The following is a 27,932-nucleotide window of genomic DNA, read 5'->3' on the forward strand; positions in this document are numbered from 1 at the left end:
TGGTCCTCCCCCAAATTATTCATACTATGGCCAGCTCCCCGCTGCTTACTGCTTCCTCCCGTGTCCTTCGGCTCCCCCCCAGCATCCTCCAGGGCCCCCCAAGCATACGGCTGCTTTTTCCAGGGCCCCCCCAAGCATCCTCCAGTTCCCCCCCCCCCCCAGTGTCCTCCTGCTTCCTCCAGGCCCCCCAAGCATCCTCCAGTTACCCTCCGTGTCCTTCTGCTTCCTCCAGCCCCCCCCCAAGCATACTGCTGCTTTCTCCAGGGCCCCCCCAAGCATCCTCCAGTTCCCCCCTCCAGTGTCCTCCTGCTTCCTCCAGCCCCCCCCCCAAAGATCCTTCAGCACCCCCGTCATCCTCCAGTCCCCCCCCCAGTGTCCTCCTGCTTCCTCCAGCCACCCCCAAAGATCCTTCAGCTCCCCCATAATCTTCCAGTTCCCCCCCCCAGTGTCCTCCTGCTTCCTCCAGCTCCCCCAAGCATCCTTCAGTTCCTCACCGGTAGCCCTGCTACTTCCTCCGGCTTCCTTGATGTCCACCGCTATGTCCCGCTGCTGTCTGCAGCATCTGCGCTTTTATAAAGGTTGCGCCCTGTGCGTGTGATGTCACTACGCACGGGGCGCAACCTTATATAAGCGCAGATGGAGCAGAGAGCAGCGGGACATAGCAGCGGTCGCCAGTAGTGACAGGGCCCGGACTCGATTAAAGGGGGCCCGAGCTAAGAACTGTAGCACGGCCGGGCCCCCTTTAAAGTTAGAAACGTCTGGGCCCAGGATGACTGTACCCCCTGTGCCCCCCTGATGGCGGCCCTGTATATCCCTATATCACTATATCACTATATCAGTGCGTCGGGTTATTATAGGATTAGATATGTAAGATAGGAATTGTATGAAGCTAAACAGAGTCTGCTGTGGCCCATACTGCCCAGGATTCAGTTTGGGATTCGGCCAGGATTCAATTAAGATTTGGCTCGGTATTCGACCAAATCCTTTACAAAGGATTCGGCCGAATCCGAAAACAGTGGATTTTGGGCATCCCTAATTCCCACAATAAGAAAGCAAGAACAAATGATTATGAGTTTAAGTCTCTCTTCTTAAACAGGAACTTTTTTTTTATTATTATTTATTTTTGCCTAATGAAAGAAAAAAAAATATTCTAAGCAACTTTCCAACATGCATTCATTACATATATATACAAAACAATTGTTATAATTGACATATGCCCCCATTTTTTAAAGGGGGTAATATATCCCCTACTGTAATGTACCCCCTACTGTAAATGATAAGGATATTAGCAGTCACTGAGGGGTTCTGTGCCCATATAAAGGCACAAGGCTGCAGGCTGAGTTATACAGGGAACTCTGAGTATCACTCATGTATTATAAGGGATAATGTACCCCCTACTGTAAATGATAAGGATATTAGAAGTCACTGAGGGGTTCTGTGACCAAATAAAGGCACAAGGCTACACAAAGTTTGTGTAGTTAAATAATGGAGAATCAGTGTCCTGACAGATGGGATATACGCTAAGCAATGTTTCAATAGTACCATATTTCAGTTGCGCTTTTATAGAGTGCAATGTAAATCTATATTATCCTTACGTTAGTGAAACAAAGAGCGGGGCACAGAAACAAACACGCTGCTAACCCCCAAAGGGAAAAGAAATTGGGTCACAGGTCGAAAAACATTAACACTATGGGTCGCTGATCTGTTGTCATGAGAACGAGGATTTGTGCACACAATACGCCGATTTCCTAAAGCCTTGGGATTATTTAGGCACATACACTGCTCTCTGCATTACTCCCCCTCCCATAATTCCTAGGGCCAGGAATCGACTGGCAGGTATTAATACAAGTAAGGAGAGTAACGAGCAGACAGCCATGGAAACCATTATGGGGTCTGCCCAGTGACCTTGCAAGGGAAAGTTAAGCGTGTATAATAAGTTGTGAGCCATAAAAGCTGGAAATGAACTCAATGAGAGAAACACAATATATGTAGTACATAATCATGCGCTGTGCCTTTAAATGTCATCAAAGATAAAGTGTCCCAGTGTTTCCAGTTTAAACCCAGCATGGAGAATGTGTTTCTCTATTTCCCGGATAAATAATACAGGTATGGGACCTGTTATCCAGAATGGCTGGAACCAGGGTTTTCTGGAAAGGGTTCTTTCTGTAATTTGTATCTCCATACCTTAACTCTAAGAAAAAAAATAATAAAAACATTAAACCCAATAGCATTGTTTTGCCTCCAATAAGGATTAATTATATTATAGTGACTGTATGGCATCTAAAGGTCCCCATACACGGGCCGATCCGCTCGCTTGGCGATGTCAGCAAGCAAACGGATCTTTTCCCGATATCCCCACATACGGGTATTGGCCCTGGGGCCAAACAATCGAATAATAACGACAGGTATAGGAAAAGTCGGGCCGGGGACCGCATCAACGAGCCATTGTGGTACCCGATCTGACTAGATTTTTTAACCTGCCCGATCGAGATCTGCCCGATTTCAGGCCAGATATGGGTCGTGCAGGTGCGTCGGTAGTGCCCATACACGGGCCGATTAGCTGCCGAATCAGTCTAAGGGACCCATATCGGCAGCTAGAATCGGCCCATGTATGGGGACCTTAACAGCAGCACCTCTGGCACTTGCCTGCCTGTCTGCCTGAGAGACTGGAATATAAATAGAGATAGGCCTCAATAAAAAGATAGTTACATAGTTACATAGGGTTGAAAAATGACCAGAGTCCATCAAGTTCAACCCTTCCAAGTAAACCCAGCACCCACACCCTATACTAACCAATCTATACACTCTCATACGTAAACTATATATACAACCACTAATACTAACTGTAGATATTAGTATCACAATAGCCAGATAAAGATAGATAATAAAAAGTAACAAAACTGGAGCCTCACAGAGCAATAGTTTTTGGCTGCTGGGGTCAGTGACCCCCATTTGAAAACCACCCCTTTAATTTAGCAAGAGAATCAGATGAAAAAAATTAAAACACAACTCACTGAAGGAACCAAAGCAGCACCCACTAAATACCAAGCTACAACCCCATTGGGAACCAAAGCAGCACCCACTAAATACCAAGCTACAACCCCATTGGCTTCCCTGCATCTTATTTACCCTTTAAAATACTTAGAATTTCCAGATGACCCCCAATGGGGAAGAGAGGCGTTTATGCCAATGGCGGGTTCTGCAGGGTAGATGTACGCACCGGGCAGGTAACCAAGCCTTGTGCCTACAGCCAATAGGAGCAGTGATTTCAGGCACATCATGCACACATCCCGCACAATAAAACAGGGGACTTTGGGGCTTTAGAATTACAGCTTTCTTTGTGGTGAACGGCAGCTAAGTTTGTTTTGGAAAAAATAAGTGGATTTTTAGAATTAGCCCAGAAAATGAGCTTGAACAGATGAATCACTTCATTACATTGAATTCAGTAGTTAAATACACATATATATATATACTGTATACATGCACTGATGTTGTAGGAGGTGATAGAGGGGGTTACTGCAATAAATAGTGCGTGTGTGAGTGATCTGAAAGTGCCAAGACAGCATGTAGGGAATAATCTTTCCCATTTTCTCTTTCCTACTCGAGGCCTGCTGGGAGTTGTACTTCAAAAGCTCTGGAGCCGCAAGAGATTAACAACTTGATTTACAGAGCAAAACACCTCCGATAGCTACAGCCCCCCATACGTACGTACAGATAGCAGCTTTAGGGGGAAATGCTTAGAAAACGTATAATACAGGCTCAAATCACATGCAATGTGTTAGTTCTATTGTTATTGCCGTATTTCCCAGAAGAACCCTGATGTGCATCTAGTATGTGACTGCCTGCCCCGCAATACTGAGGCCATATACGCTGCCAACACGACCCCTTCCAATTCATTTGTAGGCCTGGCAGCCACATAATTACATGATAATAATTACACCTTGGCCCAAAATGTAGATGAGACAGGCAAAGCTCCTTGTGTGTATGGGCAGCTTCACTATGGCCAGTGTTAGGGAAAGGGGACTGGTAGCCGAGCATTTGCTGGGGGGCGAGGGCTGCTGGGAGAAGGCAGCCGGTGAGTGGAAGTGCTTCCAACTGACTGCCTGCCTGCAGGCTGAGAGGAACAAGAGAGTGCAAGAGAGAGACAGTCTCCCATTTGGCCATGGCTTTAGGGTGAAGACACACGGAGCTACTAGTAGCAGCTACTTGCTGTGGCTACTAAAATAGACTGCTGATCATTTACTGAGGCAATTCTCAGTATTGTCTATGGCAAAGTGTTTTTCTGACATTTAGTAGCTCTGACAAGTAGCTGCTACTAAGTAGCTCCATGTGTCTTCATCCCTAGGGTGGTAACTACTTACAGGGCTGGACTAACAGGTTAACTTAAGGTGGTCATTATTGGCATTTTTAAACTACTGATTGGGGCCCTTCTAACCAATTTGGCACGGGCCGTTTCTAGCTGCCGATATCGGTCCCTTAGACTGACTCGGCAGCTTACCGGCCCATGTATGGGCACAAACAACGGGCCTGACCCAACCGATCGTTCGGGCAGGTTAAAAAATGTAATCGGCCCGACTGCGCCTATTCTGGCCCTGGGGCCAAATTACTGAATTAGCCTAAATTCTCCCAATATCACCCACACGTAGGTGGAGATACCAGGAGAAGATCCGCTCACTTGGCGACCTCGTGTATGGTCACCTTAACGTGTATGGCCAACTTTATCTGCCTGTGTATGCCCCCCTACGGGCCTACCAAATTGATATCTGGCTAAGAATTGGGCAGATATTGATCAGTATGTTTGATTTTACCACCAGGCCCAGGAATGCATTGTCTTGTTGTTGCGGTCTTTGCCCCGCAGCCTGTCTCCCTGTTGTTGCGATCCGGTCATTTAAATGGATCTTATAATGTATGGCCATCTTTTATCCTGGCTAGCCCCTCACTGGCATGGGCTGGCCAACACTGGGCAATTTAGTTACCCTATGTGCCTATAGAGGAAACATAAGAAAAACAATGTACAGTGTAATTAAGTGCCCATCACTTTCCCTGGGCAGCATTACAGTGTATCTCACCGCTGGTTCCTGCCGGCACATACACTCCTCATTCCCTGCCCGAGCACCCTGTATCCTGTGCAGAAAACAAAGGACTCTAATGAACTCCACTTTACAAAAGGTAGAGCCGGGGCCCTTGGCGAGCGTGGCTGGAGAGCTATAGCAACGCTAAACTGGGGGCTGATAGAAGGGAAAGGCTGCAGGAGGGGAGAGAGACCTTGGAAATCTTAGTGGAGGGTGGGGGTCGGACCCACTATACAAAATTAGAATAATCATCACCTGCCCAAGGCCTATATTAATGCACACAGGGAAGATAAATAGATACACTAAATTAGCCAAAGCCAGAAGATGATGATCAGATTTAAAGGTCAAGTTAAACGGTACTAAGCCTCAGAGAGCCAGTCAGAAGGCATTAAAGGAATACAGACACAGTTTAAAAACATTCTCTCACTCATTTTATCAGTATTATTGCACTGCAACTCGCCATGGGGCTTTACTTTCCCTTTAATATGCAGATCTCATTTAGCTATATGCTGCCAACAAGTTAGTAAAGTTATTAAAGGGGCAGTTCACCTTTATGTTAACCTTTAGTAGGTTATAAAATGGCCAATTCTAAGCAATTGGTTTTTATTTTATATAGTTTTTGAGTTATTTGCCTTCATCTTCTGGATCATTCCAGCTTCCATTTCAAAAACTACTGTTCTGTGAGGCTACAATTTTATTGTTATTCTTAATTTGCATTACTTATTTTTTAAGGTGAGCTACCCCTTTAATAGGGGAGTCATCAATTATTCCAAGGTGCCAAGGGGGAGCAGTCAGTGGTACCGGTGGGAAGGAACCAGCCTGAGAAGGAAAATCAGTAGAAAAGGACATTTCTAACCCAAATTTGGGTTTCTGGGTTGTTTAAAGGGTAAGTAAGCAGCACGCAGTCTCTGGGGATTGGCGGTACAGTAAATTATACACAGTGGAATTCAGCGTTGGGGGGGGCTGCACAGACACTTTCATAAATAAAAGGGTAACAAGGGAATAAGCGCCTAAAAGAAAGTCTCTATTATTTAATTATTTACAAACAAAATGCATTTGCCTAAGGAAAAGATTTAGCTCCTCATTACATTCATGGTGCCACCGAAGCCTGGCTGTGCCTGCCCACATTATTCTACTGGGAAACGGGCCAGTCTGCTCTCAGCAGATCGTTCGGGGTCACCGGCGCTCCGAGTTATTAGAAAGAATAAATGCTAAGACATAACTGGGGCAGGAGTTGAATGAGTTTAAAATTCTTTACAAGGGCTTGGGAGGTGCGGGAGATCCCTTTTATTGCAATAATCAGGCCAGAACTCAACAAAAAGCAATATATAACCTACAATTTGCTTTCTTGTTGCTAGGGTCAGGGATCCCAAGCAATCAGATGGTAATCGGATCAGCACAGGAAAATAATTTTTAAAAAACCCACATATTTGGCTGTGACCCCTTTGGAAGCTCTGTATTTGCCCCCACACCCCGTATCTAGATGATGAATTTGTTGCCCGATACAGGGGTCCATCCCAGCTCTGTATAATCCCACTGTATTCAAATACCAGCAGCTGGAACAAGATGCCATCTGAATTCCGTTACAGCATTGCCCAATTATCATATATCAGTTATTTTATTAACCAAGAAGCACAGAAATGTCCTCATTTGATAGAAAAGCTGCTAACAAATAGCCTCTGTTATCAGATTGGGTCCCAAAGAAACAACACAAATATAATATAAATATAATATTATAATATAAAAAAACAATATAATATGGGCTTCTTTGGTGGCTGCACTAATAATAAGCCCTGGCCCTGCCTAAAGGTGTCCATACACACTAAGTTCCCCACCTATGGGTGGGCGATATCGGGCTAATTCAATCGTTTGGCCCTGGGGGGCAAAGACTGAATCAGAACGACGGGTATAGGCGCTGTCGGCTTGGGGACCCCATTAATGAGCCAAAGCGGTCCCTGATCCGACGGAAAAATCAAACCTAATCGAGATGTGGCCAATTTCAGGGCAGATATAGGTCGGGCAGGCCCGTGTTTTGTGCCCATACACAAGCAGATAAGCTGCCAAATTGGTCTAAGGGACCAATATCGACCGCCTTTATGGTCTGTTATTCCTAACCAAAGGCTCGGGGAGAGATATTGCTGCAAATATACTCAAACTCTTTTTCCAGTAAGAATGCAAAGTAAGCGGCCAATCTGAAGGGAAGCTAACCAAGTCATGGAGTAAGATAGTAACCAACTAACTCACCCTACGCGTTTTATAGCAGTATGTACGGTGTGTTTCCATTAATTGATTCCCGTATCTACGCAATGGGGACCATCACTATAGGCCACAACCCTAACTTTCTGTTCCAGTTGTTTTGGCTGTCAACCCGAATGAGCATCACCATGGAAAACCAACCGTACAGTGTGGCCCCCAGTACACATCCATTAAAGTCAATCAATCACACAGCCTGCCTGGTGATACCTTAAAGGGATAGTACCACCAAAACCTGAATATGTATCAAAGTTAAAATATAATATACGGTTGCTCTGCACTGGTGTGTCTGCCTCAGAAACCCTACTATAGTTTATATAAATACCCCGCTGTGTAGCCCCGGGGGCAGCCATTCCTGCACTGGTACAGCTGGGGTGTTTGCTACAGAAACCCTACTATAGTTTATATAAATACCCTGCTGTGTAGCCCCGGGGGCAGCCATTCCTGCACCGGTACAGCTGGGGTGTTTGCTACAGAAAACCTACTATAGTTTATATAAATACCCCGCTGTGTAGCCCCGGGGGCAGCCATTCCTGCACTGGTACAGCTGGGGTGTTTGCTACAGAAACCCTACTATAGTTTATATAAATACCCCGCTGTGTAGCCCCGGGGGCAGCCATTCCTGTACTGGTACAGCTGGGGTGTTTGCTACAGAAACCCTACTATAGTTTATATAAATACCCCGCTGTGTAGCCGCGGGGGCAGCCATTCCTGCACTGGTACAGCTGGGGTGTTTGCTACAGAAACCCTACTATAGTTTATATAAATACCCCGCTGTGTAGCCCCGGGGGCAGCCATTCCTGTACTGGTACAGCTGGGGTGTTTGCTACAGAAACCCTACTATAGTTTATATAAATACCCCGCTGTGTAGCCCCGGGGGCAGCCGTTCAACCTGAAAAAAGGGGAAAAGGCACAGGTTACCTAGTAGATAACAGATAAGCTCTGTAGAGTACAGTGTCATTTTATCTGTTATCTGCTATGTAACCTGTGCCTTTCCCCTTTTTCCAGCTTGAATGGCTTTTGAGTTTTAAAAGCAAACACACAACTTTTACCAGTGCAGGGCAACAGTACATTATATTTGAATTACTTTGATACATTTTATTTTTTTTTTTGTTACTGTTCCTTTAAAAGAAAAGGTTAGTCACCTGGGGAGGGGGTGCCAATCCGGCCCCCAGTGATTATAGTGACCTTAGCAGTAGCTTATTTCTCCCATAATGTAATACTAGGTGGGTCCAATCAAAATGAACCCCACACAAAACAGTGTGTAAGGGCTCAGTGCTCCCCCAAAAATAAGGGATGTTTTTCCCTTTTTGCACCCCTTAGCCAATGTGTTGCCTGGAAGGGGGGGTAAATATACTCCAAATGTACATTTTGGTCTAAGCCAAGGGCAAATTCCCTCATGACACAGTGTAACTACCCCACACTGCACTAGAAAGGAACAATGTAGCAGAATGCTGCTGAGGGATTAGGTGCATTCATGGGGTCGGGCCCCCTATTACCATTAGGCAGGATTACTATAGCCATTAATCAGGAAAGAGTTCCAAAGCATGCCAATTAGGGGAGAGCACTGCTTAGCACTAGCGTTAATTAGCAAACGAAGCTAACGAACCACACAATACCGCTATTGCCGCACTTTCCACAGGGTAGGCTATTTTCTTTTTATAGCCAACGGCCCGGCCTCACTGCTGTAATAGGTTTGTGACCCCCCCAGCTCCCAGCAGGCCACTATAAGAAACAGCCACTTGCCCATAAAAATAAGCAATGGCTTTCAGCATTTATTTTCTTTGGTACTGAAACTCAACCTCATCTAAGGCTTCCTGCATGGGCAATAAGCAATTAAAGTAGGTGCAGCCTGCACTGCGATTTGTGCAGCCATGCAGAATGTATCTACATGGAATGCTAACTAAAAAGTAGTATCATTTAAACAGATTCTGGGCTTGGAGTCGGGTTCATTTCTGGGCAGGGCAGCTACCCCCATTGCCCCTGTTAAAGTGATTGATAACTAGAAGCTTCTGCCGTTGCAGAACTACAACTGTCATTCGTCACGTGGGTCCTCTTAAGAAGGTATGTAAAACTCCCAGCATGCATTGCCCTGGACTATGTGTAAGAGGATGCTGGGATTGTTGCTCAGTGGAGCATGGGGACTCAGGAACACACTGGATACAATGGAATACAGTTGCACACTGTACAGATGTCTGACTTACAAGCCCTGGAGTGAAATCCCATGGGGTGCGGCTCCTTGGCTATGGGTCCCATATTGTTCTGGTCTGGGACACACAGGAAGTACAATAATGGCGGCAGCGATAGAATGAACACGAAATGCAGTCAGAGGGCTTGGTGTAGCCTTTAAATCTGAACTCACATAAATGCAACTTGTTGGATGGTTAATTAGCAGTAATGAGGGTGCATGCTGCAGACTGCAATGCAATCAATGGAGCAGCATTTGGGTTTCTGTGTGTGTGCTGTAGGGAAAGAACCATCACACAGCAAAGCAAACACAGAGGTAAGTGCCAGGGTGGCACAGCGGAGATGTAACCCCGAAACCCAACCTGCCCCGCAAAATGCCGCCATTGTAGAACCCGCGTTGCACACTAATTCTGCACTATGGGTGAATCCACTGCAGCCGGACACAAATACAATCCACATGCTGCGCAATTAATTACCGCTTCATTAAGATGCACGTTACAGGGTGCAGTGATTTATACTGACCAGGCACCTTTTCTACATGATATGGGAGGGGGGTGCTGCTAAAGGGAAAAAGGGGGAGGTATAGAGTGTATTCAAGTAACTTGCAGCGACCAATCATAATGCAGCTCTCATCAGTCTTACCGCTGTTAACTTTTTAGAGCAAACTGCAGATTGGCCGTTACGACTAATTAAGCTGTTCTTGTTAATCAGGTGTACCTAGTGCAGTTTTGTGAACTGGCCCTCCAATTAGCTAGCTACCCATGGGCAGATATAAAGCTGGGGCTTCAGATATGAAATACAGACCCCCCCCCCCCCACCAGAATCTAGTCCCTGGCCAGTGGGCCCTACAGATACAGGTGGGGCCAGCTAGAACGTCTCATTCCCACACACTGTTGTATTCAATTGAATTCCCTGCAATGGCTTTTAGGGTGAAGACACACAGAGCTACTGATAGCAGCTACTTTGTTAGACTAGTCGCCCGCAATAAATCTCCCTTGTAGCGGGCGACTAATCTCCCCAAAATGTCATCCCACCGCAAGAATGAAAATCGCCAGTGGGATGGCATACGCGGCGCCACAAGGCAACTTCCACGATTTCTGGGAAATCGCGGCGCCTGCGTATGCCATCCCACCGGTGATTTACATTCTTGCCAGTGGGATGGCATTTTGGGGAGATTAGTCGCCCACGACAAGGGAGATTTATTGCGGGCGACTAGTCTCCCCGTGTGCCAGAGCCCTTAAGGCTAATAAACTCCAGAAAATACCCTGCCATAGACAATACTGAGAATTGCCTCTGCTGAAACACACAGACAGTTATCAGTAAATGATCAGCATTGTCTTTTTAGTAGCCCAGACAAGTTGCTGCTACTAGTACCTGTGTGTATCTCAGAGCAGAGACACAGAGCTACTAGTAGCAGCTACTTGTCACAGCTACAAAAATAGACAATGCTGATCATTTACTGATAACTGTCTCTACGTATTGTCTATGGCAGGGGATTTTCTGGTGTTTAGTAGCCGTGACAAGTAACTGCTACCAAGTAGCTCCGTGTGTCTTCACCCTCAGTGCTTCCCGCAGCACAGTAATGCAGGAGTTAACGGACACTTAGGGCTCTGGCACACGGGGGAGATTAGTCGCCCGCGATTAACTCCCTGTTCGCGGGCGACTAATCTCCCCGAGTTGCCTACCCCTGCCATCCCACCGGCAAACATGTAAGTCGCCGGCGGGATGGCACATGCGGCGGCGCGATTTCGCTCAAATCGCCGAAAAAGACTCGCGAGTCTTTTTCGGCGATTTCCGGAAATCGCCCCGCCGCGTCTGCCATCCCGCCGGCGACTTACATGTTTGCCGGTGGGATGGCAGGGGTAGGCAACTCGGGGAGATTAGTCGCCCGCGAACAGGGAGTTAATCGCGGGCGACTAATCTCCCCCGTGTGCCAGAGCCCTTAGTGTTTGGTATTTCAGTGTGGTTCTGTGGGTAGCATACCCATTAGCATGGAATCTTATCTGCGACTGACATTACAGTGTGGCCCCCTGTGGGCATAGCCCTTAAAAAGAAAAAGGGGGTCAGTTAACCCCCGAGTTCCACCGCAGTAGAAAGCACAAAAAATCTGCTTCACGGAAAGTCAATAAAACTTTAATTCTGACACACAAGTGATTTATCTTACAGGCACATGGGTAGAGCAGGAAGATACTGGGAGAGGAAATGGGTTACACAAGTTGACCTTTAAACAAGGGAGAGAGTGCCTTGTCATGCTGTGGGACCTACCTGCGCTGGGCCATGAATAGCCCGGAGATGTGGCATGCCAGCAGCAGCAGCAGCGGGGCAGGACGGGAAGCAGCCTACCCCCCGGTGTAGGGTTTCAGGATCTGACAACAGGTGGATTAAACGCTTGCTGAATATCAAATGCTGAAGCAGCAGGAGCCCCGGGGCCCCCAGAAAGCACTTGGCTTCATGCAGAAACACACCGGGGCCCTTGTTATTGTTTACAAATCGGCCACAAATCTCCGTTATATCTCCTGTAACGCTCCTGCCTGGGGACAGCTGGAACATTCAGTGCCATTTGCAGGAATAACTCCCCTGGCAGCCCTTCATATGCACTACATTTCCCAGCATGCCCTCTTGGGATGTTTCACTAGCAAGTGTGCCAAGGCAACGTTGCAGGGTGATTATGCAATGCCCATACATCCTGTCTGGCAAACCGGCAGGTCGAGTCACGCTGCAGACTGCACCGGATTTAGTGCAACCACGTCGTTTGCTTCTACACTAGTTTCTAATTAGCCATTCAGCAAGCCGATTTTGTGTCTAGTTTTAAAGGGAATATCAGACTAAACAGACAGAAATGAGGCCGGGAATAAAGGGAATATGTGCCCTAATCAGAGATGTCAATTTAATTAATGTTGCCTTTAGGAACGTGCAGATGGCCAGTGAAACGGGGGATCAGCCAGCAAATCTCCTTGCCTGGGTATTACACCAGCGGGCATCTGTCACCCCCCCCAATGTGCTGCTAGCATGATATTTGGGCAGATCAGCTGGTAGGGATGGAGCCAACAGCGGCTATGATTGCACACAGCATTCTATCCCACTGGACTCACAATAAGGAGGGTTTGTAGCTCAGTCTCCATACAGCAATGTGACGGTGCGGGTACAGACGCAGGCACACCACTGCCACCCCCAACCCCCCCGCAAATCATTCTACTTGTCCGGCCAAATGACCCGTGACATCAGTTTATATGTGACATACTGTTAGTGGGAGTGACCTGAACGCTGTCACATCTGTCACTAAAGTGCGCCTCTGTCACAACAGCAATATATTAATATGCCGGTATTTACTTGCCCTTTGTTACCCCCCAGCCCAGAGAAGGTCCTTCCCAAAGACCCAGAGGGGCCGGGGGCTACGTGTCACAGCAAGTTTTCCTGCGCAGATGGACATGTTGACAGCAGAGGTTACTACTAACCCCCCCTGTGCCTCTCTACCTGCAGCCACTGCATTAACTCTTCTGCTCCCAGGGGGAAACCTCTGACATCTACTTCCCCAATTCCACAGCAGAATTAGTGGGGGGGGAATGGGCAATTTAGAGTTGTTAAAACTACAATTCCCACGATCCCCACTGGATCAATAAAGCATAAATATCAGTAACAGTTGTGATGTTGAGGTTGAGGGTGCCTACCCATAAGCTGGGAAGAAGGTTTACACCAAGATCAAGGCATGCTAGGGGTTAACAAGCAGAATGACTTTGGGCAGGCAGTGGTAATGAGCTACCAGACTGGAGGGGAGAAGGAAAGGGGTACCTTTGGCCCAGCAGATCGGGAAGGGACTGCATCCGCTCTTCTCCATAAAGATGACAGCACCTGGCCGCTCCGGGCCCAGCCGGCCTGCCCCTTCCAACCACATACACACACCGGAGCCGGGGAGAGGGGGGATCAAGGCAGCTTCCCGGATACAATGTCCCAATTGAGTGCTGGGGGGCTGGGAGCCTGCTGGAGGGTTGCCCGCATTGGCTCAGCGTGGCACATTGAGGCTACCTTCCAATGGCACCATCTTCTCATGGCTCGGCAAACACACACACCATCCTATTTGTTTCTCCTGGGGAGAGAGGCAGTAACGTGACCGTGCCTGTAATTCCTGGCTTCATTCAGCCGGGCTGAGGCAGAGCGAGAGAGGGAGGAGGAGGAGGAGGAGGAGGCACTGACGAGAGTGAAGGCTATTAGCGAGCACCTTGTTAATATGCTAATAGCACCCTACACTCTCTGTTTACCAAACACACAGCAAACTTGGCTGAGCCCGGACACAGGGAACCCGCCGCTCTCTGCCAACCAAACAGGTTTCCATTCAGGTCTGGCACCGGGGCAATGGCTTTAATTCACAGGGTCGGAAATGGTTCTGAATGAACCGACCCAGATACTCACAACAGCAAAATTAACTCTTTCATACACACAGGGAAAATGCAACATTTGCAGATTGAACTTTTAACACTTTTCAGAGGGAATTTATAACATTATAACATTTATTGAATTCCCTTTCTATAGGGCTTCTCTCCCACTTGAACTACAACTCCCAGCATCCAAAGAATCACACAATCCTATAACACCTTCATAAACCTCAGTCCCCTGCTGTTAAACTATAGCTCTCAGCTTCCCTGAAGAGCCAAAACCTTCAGTTCACCTTAACATTAGCTCTCAGCTCGATACAGGCAGTTGTAGATTGTAAGCTCTTTGGGGCAGGGCTCACTTCACCTCTTGTATCGGTTACTGATTGCTTTATATGTTACTCTGTATGTCCAAAGTATGAAACCCACTTATTGTACAGCGCTGTGGAATATGTTGGCGCTTTATAAATAAATGTTAATAATAATTGTCCCAAGTCATTTACTTTTTTGTTCTGCAGCTGTCAGGCTTGGTATTTCAACTGCTGTCTGTTTGCTAGGGCTTAAACTACCTTAGCAACCACACAGCAACTTGGCAGTCAAAATGGGGGTAGAGAGTCTGCAAAGAAAGGTAAGCAACAAAACGTATGAAAAACAAAACATAACCCAGGTTTTGGTTGACAGGGTCACCGACCCCGACAAACTGACTCATAAGTTTCAGTTGGAGGACCTGAATAGGCATGACAAAAAAAAAAGCATACAAAAACAAATAAGACCAATTGAAAGGTTGCTGGAATACAACATACTAAATTCCATTTAAAGCTGAACTCCCAGCTGCCATATTCAACTTACCCAACTGAAAACTGAAGCCGCCACCCTGGGCCTCAGCCACACAAACTATGGTCAGCAATGTGTCTGAATTTATCAAAGCAGAATCACATATATAAATGGTTTTAGCAGTGTAAATGTATGGTGCTCCAAATTAAGGAAAGATCCTAGGTGCACAGAATTCCAGAGAAAATCTACATAAATGTAATAGCCAAGCTTCATGCAAATAGTGCCCGAGTTGTACACAAGACTCCAGCCCCTCAAGGCAGCAAGGCTTACCCTCCTGATGAGCTTACCAATGTCCCTTAGTGGAACTGGTTGCTTTACTCACTGCCCCCCAGTACTGACTGCCAATCCCCCATATAAGCCTCGCTCATACACACGCACAAGTGTCAGGGGCACCTTGCGGTTAATTAATAACCCCTATACAGATCTATATAGTAGCCCCCAGGCTTATGAGCAGATAAAGGGCACGAAAGGGGCCCGAAACATGTCATGTATGGCATAAAAATAAAAGCACTTTTTTTGCAGCAATTTTGCATTTTGTCTCGTGCTCCCCCCATATATATTTTTCCATTAGACATTGGCTGAGAGTGCGGCTCTATTGCTGGGCGTTTGATGCATGAGGTCTGGAAGGCTGGGCGCAGAGGGCCTATCTAGTCACTTATGAGCAAAGTGGCTATAAACTGTCAATGCACATTAAAGGGGCTTAATTATTTTTGAATTTGCGAATGCGAGTTTGTTTTTCTAAGTCGATTAAACTCGTATATAGAATGCTCACTTATTAAAGTGGAATACTCAATTTTTTGAGTTTCAAACTCGAAACAAACTCAAATAAAACTTGTAAACTTGAATTGAACATATGGCTTAACTTTACCTATGCCAACTCCCTCTGACTTCAAGGTTGACAATTTTAGGTTGAAGACACACGGAGCGACTAGCTGCAGGTACTTGTCACAGCTACTAAACACCAGGAAATCCCCTGCCATAGACAATACTGAGAGTTGCCTCTGCTAAACACACGTAGAGACAATTATCAGCAAATGATCAGCATTGTCTGTCTTATCAGCCATGACAAGTATTTGCTACTAGTATCTCCATGTGTCTTCACCCTTAAATGACAATCCTTTACATTCAAGTTTTTGGGTTTTTTGCACTTAAGAAATACCAGACATTCGAGTTTTCGAAACATAACACTAATTTCAGTTTTTTAAGTGCCAAAAAACTTGAGAAAAAAACCCACATTCGACCATTGATAAATCTCCCCCTTAGACATAAGCCAAAGGGAACTGTCATAGGCAAAGTTAAGCCATATGTTCAGTTTGAGTTTACGAGTTTTACTTGAGTTTGTTTTGAGTTTGAAATTCGAAAAATTCACAAATTCGAAAATTAATACACGGGCAGATTTCAGCTGCTGATTCGGCCCCTCTGATAGGCCTCCCTGACCAATATCTGGCCTAAAATTGGCCAGACTTCAATCGGACGGGCATTATTTTTCTTCGGATCAGGGCGGCATCAGCTCATTGATGCGGCCCTCGCTCCAACTTTTCCTATCCCTGTCACTTAAATGTGATTGTTTGGCCCTGGACTGAAGTTGGCCCCACATGGGCCAATAACGGCTGCTGGGGGAGGTCATTGTTATCCCCGATACTTACTGACCAATTGATATCTGATCAGAAGCCAAGGTGAATTTTTAAGGCTGTAAAAAGCGAGGAAGGAGCTTCAAACAAACAAAGTTTGGCAAAGAGTGAAATAATCCGATGCCCAAGTCAAATAAGAAGGACTCCTGCTGACTTGGTGTGACGTTAGTGCGAGGGTCTCCCAACCTATGTCTTTAGCAAGACAAACAGATTCAACCTCAAGGCTCCATACATTTTGGTACAAGAGAAAAAAAAGCAACTCAGTTCCCTGCAACAAAACGTATCACATTACCCAAAAAGATCTCTGAACACCCAGGAAGGGTCACGCAGACCTGGAGCGCAAGCTTCCGAGCGTCTGGAATTCACATAACATTTATGGCCAACAAGAATAGCGTGCACCCCCGCTCGCTTTGATGTTGAACTTGCCCGTTGCTGCCTGAACCCACGATAATCACTTTGCTGTGGGAAAGAAACACATTTGCTTTCTCCCAAACCATTGCGTCACCACTAAAGGGAAACTAAGCCACAAACTCATTAGCCGACTGAGAAATTTCCCTTGCTTTACACACTTTACCAGGGCGGCCTGTTGTTCCAATGGGGGACTCTAGTGCGATGGGTACACCTTTGGGTCAGGAACGTTAAAACTCAAATGACATTTGGGGGAATTCAATGAACGAGGGAGTAGAAACCCACAGTGCCCCCCAATTCTGCTTCCATTAGTCTTGCAGATTTTGACCTCTTACAACTAATCCTAAGCTTATAAATAGACCACAAACGGCAGACACAGAGCAAAAATGGTAGCCAACTTGCCAACTCCAATGAGTTTTGGCATGTGTGAGGGGCCAAAACAATGGCCTGCCTAGCTGATATCCAATTAGGGCTGACAGATATGATGAGATCATTTAGAAATTCCCAATGGATAAGGGACACACTCAATCAGAGCTGCATGGGGCCCAAGTGTAGGACAACTGTTAGACAGGAGGTCCTGATTAAGACCACCATTTGGGCAACCAAAGCAGACAAGCTCTCACAGGAAGTCTGTCACATACACACCTACAGGGGGATCATCCCACTGCACATACACAATATGCTGTACCCCCATACTGTACTGTCTAAGGGAAACACTATGGCACCCCCTACCCATATGTATAAATACAAATATACAGAGAAGGAATGTTCTGGGCACACAATAAGCTGTACCCCCATACTGTACTGTCTAAGGGAAACACTATGGCACCCCCTACCCATATGTATAAATACAAATATACAGAGAAGGAATGTTCTGGGCACACAATAAGCTGTACCCCCATACTGTACTGTCTAAGGGAAACACTATGGCACTTCCCAATATGGGGGGAGGTCTTAATCATAAAGATATATAGAAAAAGAAACAATATGAAATGCATGAATTAATATTACAGGCTGGAGCCATTTCATGGGAACCGAGTGGTCCCAATTTATCTTTCCTTTCATGTCATGTGAGGACACATTCACATGCTGATAATGGGAACTGAGAGCAGATACAGCACCCGTATCCCCAAGGCATCTTCCTTTAATCCTGTACTGCCAACAACCACATCAGTTACCCTTTGGTATGAGCCAAGCAAATCCCCGCCCAATCTGTGTGCCAGCGGGGCATTTGGTACCAACCCTGCAGCGTAAGGCTTCACGCGCCTACGGAATAACACGCATGTGAGCCGAGACCCCATGAGCAAAGGGAATTGAGCATTACATGAACACGTGTTACTGCTTCTCAATACAACATGAAACCCAGCACGGGGGTGGGGCTGAGAAAATGTAAGCTACAAATGGAGTACCTAAATCCTCAAAGAATACACCCAATTCAGTAAAATTTATATATGTATATATATATATATATATATATATATATATATATATATATATATATATATATATATATATATATATATATATATATATATATATATATATAGTGTGCTAACACAGTTTAATTAGACAATTTATAAAAGAGATCAGAGTTAAAGACAAAAATCTTTACCTAAAATAGGTATTGACCTGGGTGTAAATACCCCAGGTCCCTCGCCAAATATTTCAAATGTTAGTACACAAGCAGTGAAGATCACATAAATATACACACACTCACCGATGCCGAAATTTGGTTCGGGTGCTTGGAGCCCCGAACCCGTAGCCCAAGGGAGCAAACTCAAATCTCTGAAGAAAGCGGCTCGCAAAGCACCATGGTGTGCCTATGGCGTGCCTATGATTAAGTGCGGGCACGCACAAAACGCGTCAGGCGTTCTGGGTTTTTAAGAATGTAAATAAAGTTCGAGTTTTATCCATTCTCTGGCTGACCATGGTGCTTTGCGAGCCGCTTTCTTCAGAGATTTGAGTTTACAAATGGAGTACAACAGGCCCCCCTAGGGGTAAAAACACCCAGAGGGGTGTAAATATAGGCAACCAAGGTAATTTACCTCAGGACAGAAATATATCCCCATTACATTAAAGGGACACTGCCATAATGATTTCTATGGGGTAGTGTTTATTTCTAAATGACACTGTTACACAGCAAATAATTCCCTCTGCCATTTAACCTTTTATTCTTGAACCAACAAATGTATTTGTAGCTGTAATATTGGTGTGTAGGCGCCATCTCAGTGCATTGTGCCTGAGTCTGAGCTTTCAGCCAGCGCTACACATTAGAACTGCTTTCAGCTAACCTATTGTTTCTCCTACTCCCATGTAACTGGAGGAGTCCCAAGCCGGACTTGGATTTCTTACTATTGAGTGCTATTCTGATACCTACTGGGAGCTGCTATCTTGCTCCCTTCCCATTGTTCTGCTGATCGGCTGCTGGGGGGGTGGGGGGGATATCACTCCAACTTGCAGCGCAGCAGTAAAGTGTGCCTGAGTCTGAGCTTTCAGCCAGCGCTACACATTAGAACTGCTTTCAGCTAACCTATTGTTTCTCCTACTCCCATGTAACTGGAGGAGTCCCAAGCCGGACTTGGATTTCTTACTATTGAGTGCTATTCTGATACCTACTGGGAGCTGCTATCTTGCTCCCTTCCCATTGTTCTGCTGATCGGCTGCTGGGGGTGAGGGGGGGGGGGGATACCACTCCAACTTGCAGCGCAGCAGTAAAGTGTGAGTGAAGTTTATCAGGGCACAGGTCACATGACTGTGGCACCCTGGGAAATGAAGAATATGGCTAGCCCTATGGGAAAAACAGATTACAATGCTGGATTCTGCTGGAGAAGCTCTATTGATGGGTTTTGAATGTGAATATAAAATGAATTGCTAGACAGCCTTATTTTGTGGTCTTGGGGTACAAATACACCCCTAAGTGTACATGACTTGACCCATCATTGTCCCACTATTAATCCTACAGTACATACAGCAGAAATTCCTCTCCTAGCCGTTCCTAAGATGCAGAAGTGGTTCTCACAAATTTCACCTCCTCGCAGAGCAATTCCCCCGCCAAGAGATAATGGCATTCCCAGTGCAAGACTGAGCCTGTGTCCTGCCCCTCAGGGGGAAAGTGGTGCAAATAAATCTATAAACATTTTGCTTTTCTTTAGGTTGGATCCATATCAAAGGAAGCACCTTGCACACCCCTATTATATATCCACCCAAAAAATTGATGATGTATATTACACCTTTGCAGCCTTTTCATGATGTTTAATGTAATAATATGGTTTGGAACAGTTCCCTAAGCCCCGCCCCCTGTTTCCCTGCTGGTCTGGCTGACTACTTTGGGACTCAAATAAATGTAGCAGTAGTCGCCTGCCTTCAGCCTGCATTCTCCCAATCCCACAATCCCCTGCTGCACACGTGATGTCAATAAGGAAAGGAACATCCCAGTGCAATGCATTGTGGGTTATGTAGTTCCTGCATGCTGTCTGTAAGCTGTGGGGAAGTTGTTACAGTTTGTAACATCAGTATTTTAGTCCCTCCTCCCCTGCCTGGATTTCAAATGATGCAGAAAGAGAAGAACTGATTTGTAGCTGGATTTCAGCATATAAAAATGGTATTTATTCCTACTTTTCGGAGGAAAAGATATATATATATATATATATATATATATATATATATATATATATATATATATATATATATATGTACATTAGGGGTTTCTGTGTGGTGTGGGGCTCATCTGGCCTGGTCAGTTACAGTTGGGAAAATCTGTACTGTACAACATCATATAAGCTGACTGTAGCTTAGGCTGGTTTATACATTCCCATAGCCACGGCAGGGAAATCTGTGATGAAAAGTAAAACTGCAAAAATACAAAAAGGGGAAAAAAAAAAGAGAACAAAAACACTTACCTGATTGGAACGAAAGCCTTGAAATATCTGCAAAATGAAAAAAAAGAAGAAATTAATGAATAAATAATGAATAATAAATTATTAACAATGGGGTCAAAAAGAGGGCACTTTTATCAATAGGTAAAGCGAAAATCTATTCCAAATAGGGACAAACCCTAAGGAAAAATTACAAATGGGGGGAGGGGGGTTAGAAAAGAACCGGGAAGTTACCCACATATGTAGGGGCTGTGGTTCCTACTGTGTCTGGGCATAGAAACAGGTCTCCGTACTGAGATAACCTCCACACCTTCTTTGCTCTCAGATATAATATAGGGAATAATGTAACCCCTGTTGTAAACTATAACAATATAAACATTCACCAAGAAGTTATTGCCACATTATATAATAAGGGGGGGTGCATTGTTATTAGATACTCGTGTGGAGCATTATCTATACAGACATTTAGCCACGCCACCAATAGTAGTTGCTGATTCCGTATGGAGACCCCCACATGCTATACCTCTATACCCTATAGCAGGGATCCCCAACCTTTCTTACTCGGGAGCCACAGTCAAATGTAAAAAGACTTGGGGAGCAACACAAGCACCATAAAAGTTCATGGAGGAGCCAAATAAGGGCTGTGATTGGCTATTAGGCAGCCTCTATGCACCCTATCAGCTTACAGGGGGCTTTATTTGGTGGGAAATCTTGTTTTTATTCAACCAGAACTTGCCCCCAAGTCAGGAATTCAAAAATAAATCCCTGGTTTGGGGGCACTGAGAGCAACACCCAAGGGGTTGGGGGCAGCATGTAGTTTGGGGATCACTGCCCTATAGGGAATTACTGAGCTCTATCAGAACGGCTTGAAACATTATAGATGTATAGCACATCCCAAAACCCAAAACGCTGGCACTAATATGAAACAGAACAATATATATGACATATATTATATAATAAATTCAATGGAAAATGTCAGCATTCCTGCAGTAGTTTTGAACCATTATACAGCACCAAATCTTACAGAAACTTGTAAAACCTTTTTGCAGTGACATTTGTGGTGCCCCCCCCCAAACCGTATAGCCGCACTGATATTTACGCACTCAGCCCCCAGACAGTAAACAAACGTTAATGAAACAGCTCAGCATAAAGGCTGGAGCCCAATCTGCACGTTCAGCCATGAGAATCACCATGAGAATCACCTGGCCAAGGCACCAAGATGCCAATTAACACTCCGTTAACCAATTAACCTTGCTCTAATTATCACTGTAACATCTTGCTCGGAAAAGTGCGAGTGAGAATCGAGGGGGTTTTATCCGGGAGCCAGAATGAAATGAGATAAAATGATTGACAGTTTGGGTGGCAGAGAGAATAAAGGGAAAGTGTTCCCTGCAGGTTGGGGGAGGAAGGAAATCTCTGTATCAGGAGAAGGCAATGGAGGAGGAAGTGTCCTGCGCTAAACAATGGAACAGGATTCAGGGGAAGTGCAAGAGGATCAGATAGCGGCTACTGTAAGGAAATAGGCAGCTTGTGGCCTGACTCTCCCCCTAGCGCTGTCCCTCCAGCCTTCCTTCCCTCCTCCAGTGATGGGTGGCGCGTATGCATGGGGTGTACATGTGTGAATGTATGTAAGCTTGTATGTTCAAGGGCAGGGTCGGACTGGGCCGCCGGGGCACCAGGAAAAAGCCCAGTGGGTCCCGCCGGCCCTGACCCCCATCCCCGCTGGGTGCTCCCCCGCTCTCCCTCCACCAACAAAGGTAAGTTTAAATTATGTGCACTTGGTGGAGGGGGTCGGATGGGAGGGTGTTTAGGAGGTGCAGGGGCTCCGGTGGGCTGCTGCCCCCAGTTCGACACTGTTTAAGGGTATGTGCCAGCCAGCGGAACATCATATATGGACAAATTGCCCCTGAAATGGGGTAACAGGCAGGTTGTGGGCATAACTCTCCCCCCAACACACTCCTACTGGATTTCATTCTCCCCTCCGGCGCTGTCAGAAATAGGCACAGACCCAAATGTGGATTCAACAGAGGCCCTGGCACTCCATGTACACAGAGACCCAAACAGCCCCCAATAAATAGTCTGTGGCATCGAACAGAAGCCCCTCTGGCATTTGCCAGAACCCACAGATTGCCAGCCCATGCTTGGCTGCGCAGATTGGGGGTTTGTGAGTTTATGAGGGTGGGTATGGATCACTTTCTCTCCGAGACACAAATATGGCAGAAGTCAGCTTTGCGTTCTTTATCATTTCTAAACCAACTGGCTTCTGCTACATTGTCTCAGAAGTCAGAACCACCAGAGCATAAAATAACAAATACCGCTTCAATAGCAGTTTATTAAGTAAAATAAATTCTGGAAAGCTGCTATTTTTTTCCCCACAATTCAATTTTATTGTTGCCTTTAATCTCATGTGCATGTAGCATATGACCGCGCAGACACATATTACATGCAAAATGACAGCTGACTTTGCTTTGGAAATGACACACAGTGGGGCCCGAAGGAAAGAGGCAACAAAAGAAGCGTGGGGGGGCACAGGCGTCCCACATGTCAGCAGTTCAGATGTCAGTGAGCAGCAGCTGCCGCCTGGCTACTGACAGTTTGTTATCACTCTGTGACCAGTAAATGTCTCTTATCCACCCCCAGTACAGACAAAAGCCACTCAAACTCCCATCTACCCCATGGAACAGCTCCAAACAATGGCTCTCTGGGGTGCGAGACACTTAATCACCAATGAGCACAGACAAAAGGAACAACTACCTGATCCCCCCACGAGGGATGCGGCCGAGCCGGGAATTAACCTATTGTTGGCACAATGATATCTCTTAATATCACACATGTACATACATGCACTTACACCTTTGGGTTAACTTTTAGTATGATGGAGAGAGTGATATTCTGAGAAAATTTGCAATTGGTCTTTATTTTTTGTATAGTTATTTTCAGTTCAGGAGCTCTCCAGTTTGGGGTTTCAGCAGCTATCTGAAAATAAAGTTACAAAAAGTAACAAAAACAATAAAACTGGAGCCTCACAGAGTAATAGTTTCTGGCTGCCGGGGTAAGTGACCCCCCCCCCCCATTTAAAAACTGCAAAAAGTTGGGAGAAGGCGGCAAATAATTCAAAAAGTATAACAAATAAATAATGAAGACCAATTGAAAAGCTGCTTAGAAACAGCCATTCTATTACATACTAAAAGTTAGCCTAAAGGTGAACCGCCCCTTTAAAATACAATGTACTGTTGTGTGTTTGCTACACAAACCCTACTATTGTTTGTATAAAGATAATGTGTAGCCCCGGGGGCAGGAGAAAAGTCCCAGGTTACATAGCAGATCACTGATACACTCTGTAGATTCCCATTGTATTCTACAGAGCTTATCTGCTATGTAACCTGGGACTTTTCAATTTGAACAGCTACCCCTATGGCTACACAGCAGTTTTGTTTATATAAACGATAGTAGCAAACACACAGCTTTTACCTGTGCAGGATATAGTATGTAATATATTATTGATACACTTTCATTTTTTGGTTTTACTGTTCCTTTAACACACACAGAGCAAATTGCAGCTGCCATACAGCTAAACACCCAGCATCCCCTGTGGCCCTAAAAAAAAAGCAAATGGCACCTATGGGAGCAAGAGATTATAAGAATGAGCATTATTTCTCCCGAAGCTGCCCAGGGCCTTTAGCACTTTATTGTCATCGACACAGGGATAATAGATACGGAGAGTGGGGAGGGTTATCTCTCTCATTCAGAAGACAGGATTTAATAAACAAATGCAAATAAGGCCTAAATACATTGATCAGATTGGGCAAAACACGGAAACCCTGTGGGAACGATCAATATGGCAGCTCCGGCACAAATATAACTATAGTGTTAAACAAAGCCCATTATTTAGAATAAGTTTAATACACAGGCCCCAACTGCAGCCAAACTAATGTGCAATTAATTAGCTTGTTTCATAATGAGATACAAATATAAGAGGGACCTCATTAGTCGTTGCCTCATGAATTTTAATATTATATCTTTATATAATTCTGCTACAGATTGACACGAGCTTCAGTTTGTCCTTATGTTCACTTCAAACTCGAAATAAAGACTTAAACATGGGCAGGTTTCCTTTAAAGGGTAACTCTACCCTGCAAACTGTTTTCTGCATATTAAAAATCGTATACACATTCTTATACACATTAATTTCTCATTTTGTCTAAATGTAATTGCCGCTGAAAGCAGTTTCTGTCTGGCTGATAATGTTCTCTGCACTGTTGGTTATGAATTAAACCAATGTAGCGGAAGCCGGCTGACAAACACACCTGCAGTAGAACTGGCATCTGCTACATTGTTTCACGAGTCAGAACCAGAGAACATGGTGGGATAACAAGCAAACATTGGTCTCCGCAGCAAGGTGTATGTGTGTATTTGTGAAAGATACTTTTTTGAAACATACAATTTTTTTAGGAGGTAGAGTTTCACTTTAAATTAAGAAAGGAGAATGAAGAATGGAAAGTAAAGATATATATATATATATATATGACAGACAGAGTACCGCACACAAAGGGACTTTATATAGAAAACAAAAATATTTATTGAAAAAAATTTGGATTTTTTTCAATAAATATTTTTGTTTTCTATATAAAGTCCCTTTGTGTGCGGTACTCTGTCTGTCTACCAAAATTGTTTGACCAGCACCAAGGGCATTTGCTTTAGTTATAGGGTGTGCTCCTCTTTTGTTTTTGTATATATATATATATATATATATATATATATATATATATATATATATATATAAACACGATACAAAGGGAGGGGAATCAGTAGTACAGGACTGCCGTTATTTGATGTATTGACAGAAAGGGAAGCAATAAGATGAAGTGCAGGAAGTGCACGGTGCACACATAATAGTGCATAATAGTGATAATGTGCATTTAGATGGGGGAAAGGTCTAATGGTTGGATTGATGGGCAAGTAAAGCACTTATTTAGCCATTAGCCACAGACATTAGGGCTTTTCTCTCAATAAGAGGCGGGCAGGGAAATCCCAGAGAAAGTTCCGGATATCAGGATATCAGATATCAGGGCTCACTTACAAACATGGGTGCTGAATGACACAAGGGCACCTACATGCCCAAGGAATGCCAATAAAATCAATAAGGAGCAATACAACGTATAGAATCATAAATCAGCTGCATTATGCTTTAAAGGGCAAGTAACACCAACAAGTAAAAAAAAAAAAATACAAAAATTGCAAATATACAATTTTTCCATGATGAACAAATAGTCTGCTGTGCAATGTCCCCCTATATGGCTGCCTCTATTTCAATGAAGCAGTCAGTGTGTGTGTGTGTCACCCAGGGCATATATTTCAGCCAACAGATGAGCTCCAGGAAGCCTTCGCTGCCTCCCCAGCCCTAGAGAGGCAAACACCTAACAGCAGAACCCTTTAAGCCCAAACATTCCCCCATTCAGGGGGCAGTTTCAGGTTCTCCCCTCCTGCGGATAACATGTTCTATATATGCGCATCAGGCCATGTCACGACCCCCATGTTCTAAATAAATATGTCAGTATTACTTTCACAAATCCTCCAACAATCACAAAAAGAAATAAACAAAGACCAACTGCACAGTTGCTGAAATTACCCCAGTCAGATACTAAAGGTACATTTATATATAACACCATCCCCTGCGTATTCATTAACAGTGAATTACACTATGGAGGAACCAATAACTACCCGCTGTATAAAGTAAGAGCGGCAGTTACAATGTGGCACTGCAGTAAGTGGCAGTTAAAGTGACGGCACTGTAGGACTCCATTGTGACAGCGGGAGGAGAGCAGCCTATGCAGCAGCACATACCGTAGGGAGGCCTTTCCATGTGCTGCCGTCTCTTCAGGAATATCTCCAGCAATGCCCGGTTGCTCCGACTCCTGTCTTCACAATCCAGAGGCTTCGCTGGCATTTAGAAAGCTCTGCTTTACTCCAGGAAGTTAAAAAATAAAAATAAGGCCCCCGGTGTCAAGCCAGCCGCTTCCCAAACCCCTCCGAATCAGAAGGCTATTGTCTCCGGTGCAGCCCAAACTGGGATGTGCACACAAAAGACATCCGTCAGCCGGCGAGGCTCTTTGCTTTCAGTGAGAAGCCCCCTCAGAGCGGCCAGATGGGAGAGGGCTGAGTGTGGTTGCCCACCATACAATAAATCTTGGAGGGGAGGCTGCTCTGCTGCTTTTCACACTGCCTCTCAAAATGCACCATTACCAATTTGCACACTTGCACTACGGTATGGTAATTAGTTTAACCCCTCGAGTTTGGCAATACGTAATTGGCCTCCCCCACTGCTGTTGCATATAACTATAATGCAGGCAGACGGGCATTGTGGGAGGTGTAGTTTCATAAATGATATGAGTCAGACATCACCCAGGGGAGAATCACTGTACAGGTATGGGATCTGTTATCCGGAAACCAGTTATCCAGAAAGTTCCCGAATTACGGAAAGGCTGTCTGCCATAGTCTCCATTTTAAGCAAATAATTTTGATTTTTAACAAATGATTTCCTTTAACTCTGTGATAATAAAACAGTACCTGTACTTGATCCCAACTAAGATATAATTACCCCTTATTGGGGGCAGAACAGCCCTATTGGGTTTATTTAATGGTTAAATGATTCCCTTTTCTCTGTAATAATAAAACAGTACCTGTACTTGATCCCAACTAAGATATAATTACCCCTTATTGGGGCAGAACAGCCCTATTGGGTTTATTTAATGGTTAAATGATTCCCTTTTCTCTGTAATAATAAAACAGTACCTGTACTTGATCCCAACTAAGATATAATTACCCCTTATTGGGGGCAGAACAGCCCTATTGGGTTTATTTCATGGTTAAATGATTCCCTTTTCGCTGTAATAATAAAACAGTACCTGTACTTGATCCCAACTAAGATATAATCACCTCTTATTGGGGGCAGAACAGCCCTATTGGGTTTATTTAATGGTTAAATGATTCCCTTTTCTCTGTAATAATAAAACAGTACCTGTACTTGATCCCAACTAAGATATAATTACCCCTTATTGGGGGCAGAACAGCCCTATTGGGTTTATTTAATGGTTAAATGATTCCCTTTTCTCTGTAATAATAAAACAGTATCTGTACTTGATCCCAACTAAGATATAATTACCCCTTATTGAGGGCAGAACAGCCCTATTGGGTTTATTTAATGGTTAAATGATTCCCTTTTCTCTGTAATAATAAAACAGTATCTGTACTTGATCCCAACTAAGATATAATTACCCCTTATTGGGGCAGAACAGCCCTATTGGG

The 27,932-nt window shown here is 44.9% G+C and overlaps 1 protein-coding gene across 13 annotated transcripts in view; it reads right to left on the reverse strand.

The window, feature by feature from the left end:
• Positions 1 to 27,932, reverse strand: part of ptk2 (protein tyrosine kinase 2) — a 151,163-nt gene that overhangs the window by 89,484 nt on the left and 33,747 nt on the right. For 4 of the 13 annotated variants that reach the window (XM_004915026.4, XM_018095177.2, XM_018095180.2 and 1 more), the window contains exons 1-2: positions 26,472 to 26,833; positions 20,652 to 20,678 (exon numbers count right to left, since the gene is read on the reverse strand). In XM_004915026.4, coding sequence (XP_004915083.1) covers positions 20,652 to 20,678; positions 26,472 to 26,574 — 130 coding nt within the window. In that variant the 5' untranslated portion in view covers positions 26,575 to 26,833. Of the gene's footprint in view, positions 1 to 13,301; positions 13,673 to 20,651; positions 20,679 to 26,471; positions 26,835 to 27,932 lie in introns of those variants that run through there. The other 9 variants (XM_018095181.2, XM_031904109.1, XM_018095182.2 and 6 more) reach the window with 6 other exon arrangements.

Source organism: Xenopus tropicalis, chromosome 6 (assembly GCF_000004195.4).
Source record: "Xenopus tropicalis strain Nigerian chromosome 6, UCB_Xtro_10.0, whole genome shotgun sequence".
Lineage (NCBI taxonomy): Eukaryota > Metazoa > Chordata > Amphibia > Anura > Pipidae > Xenopus > Xenopus tropicalis.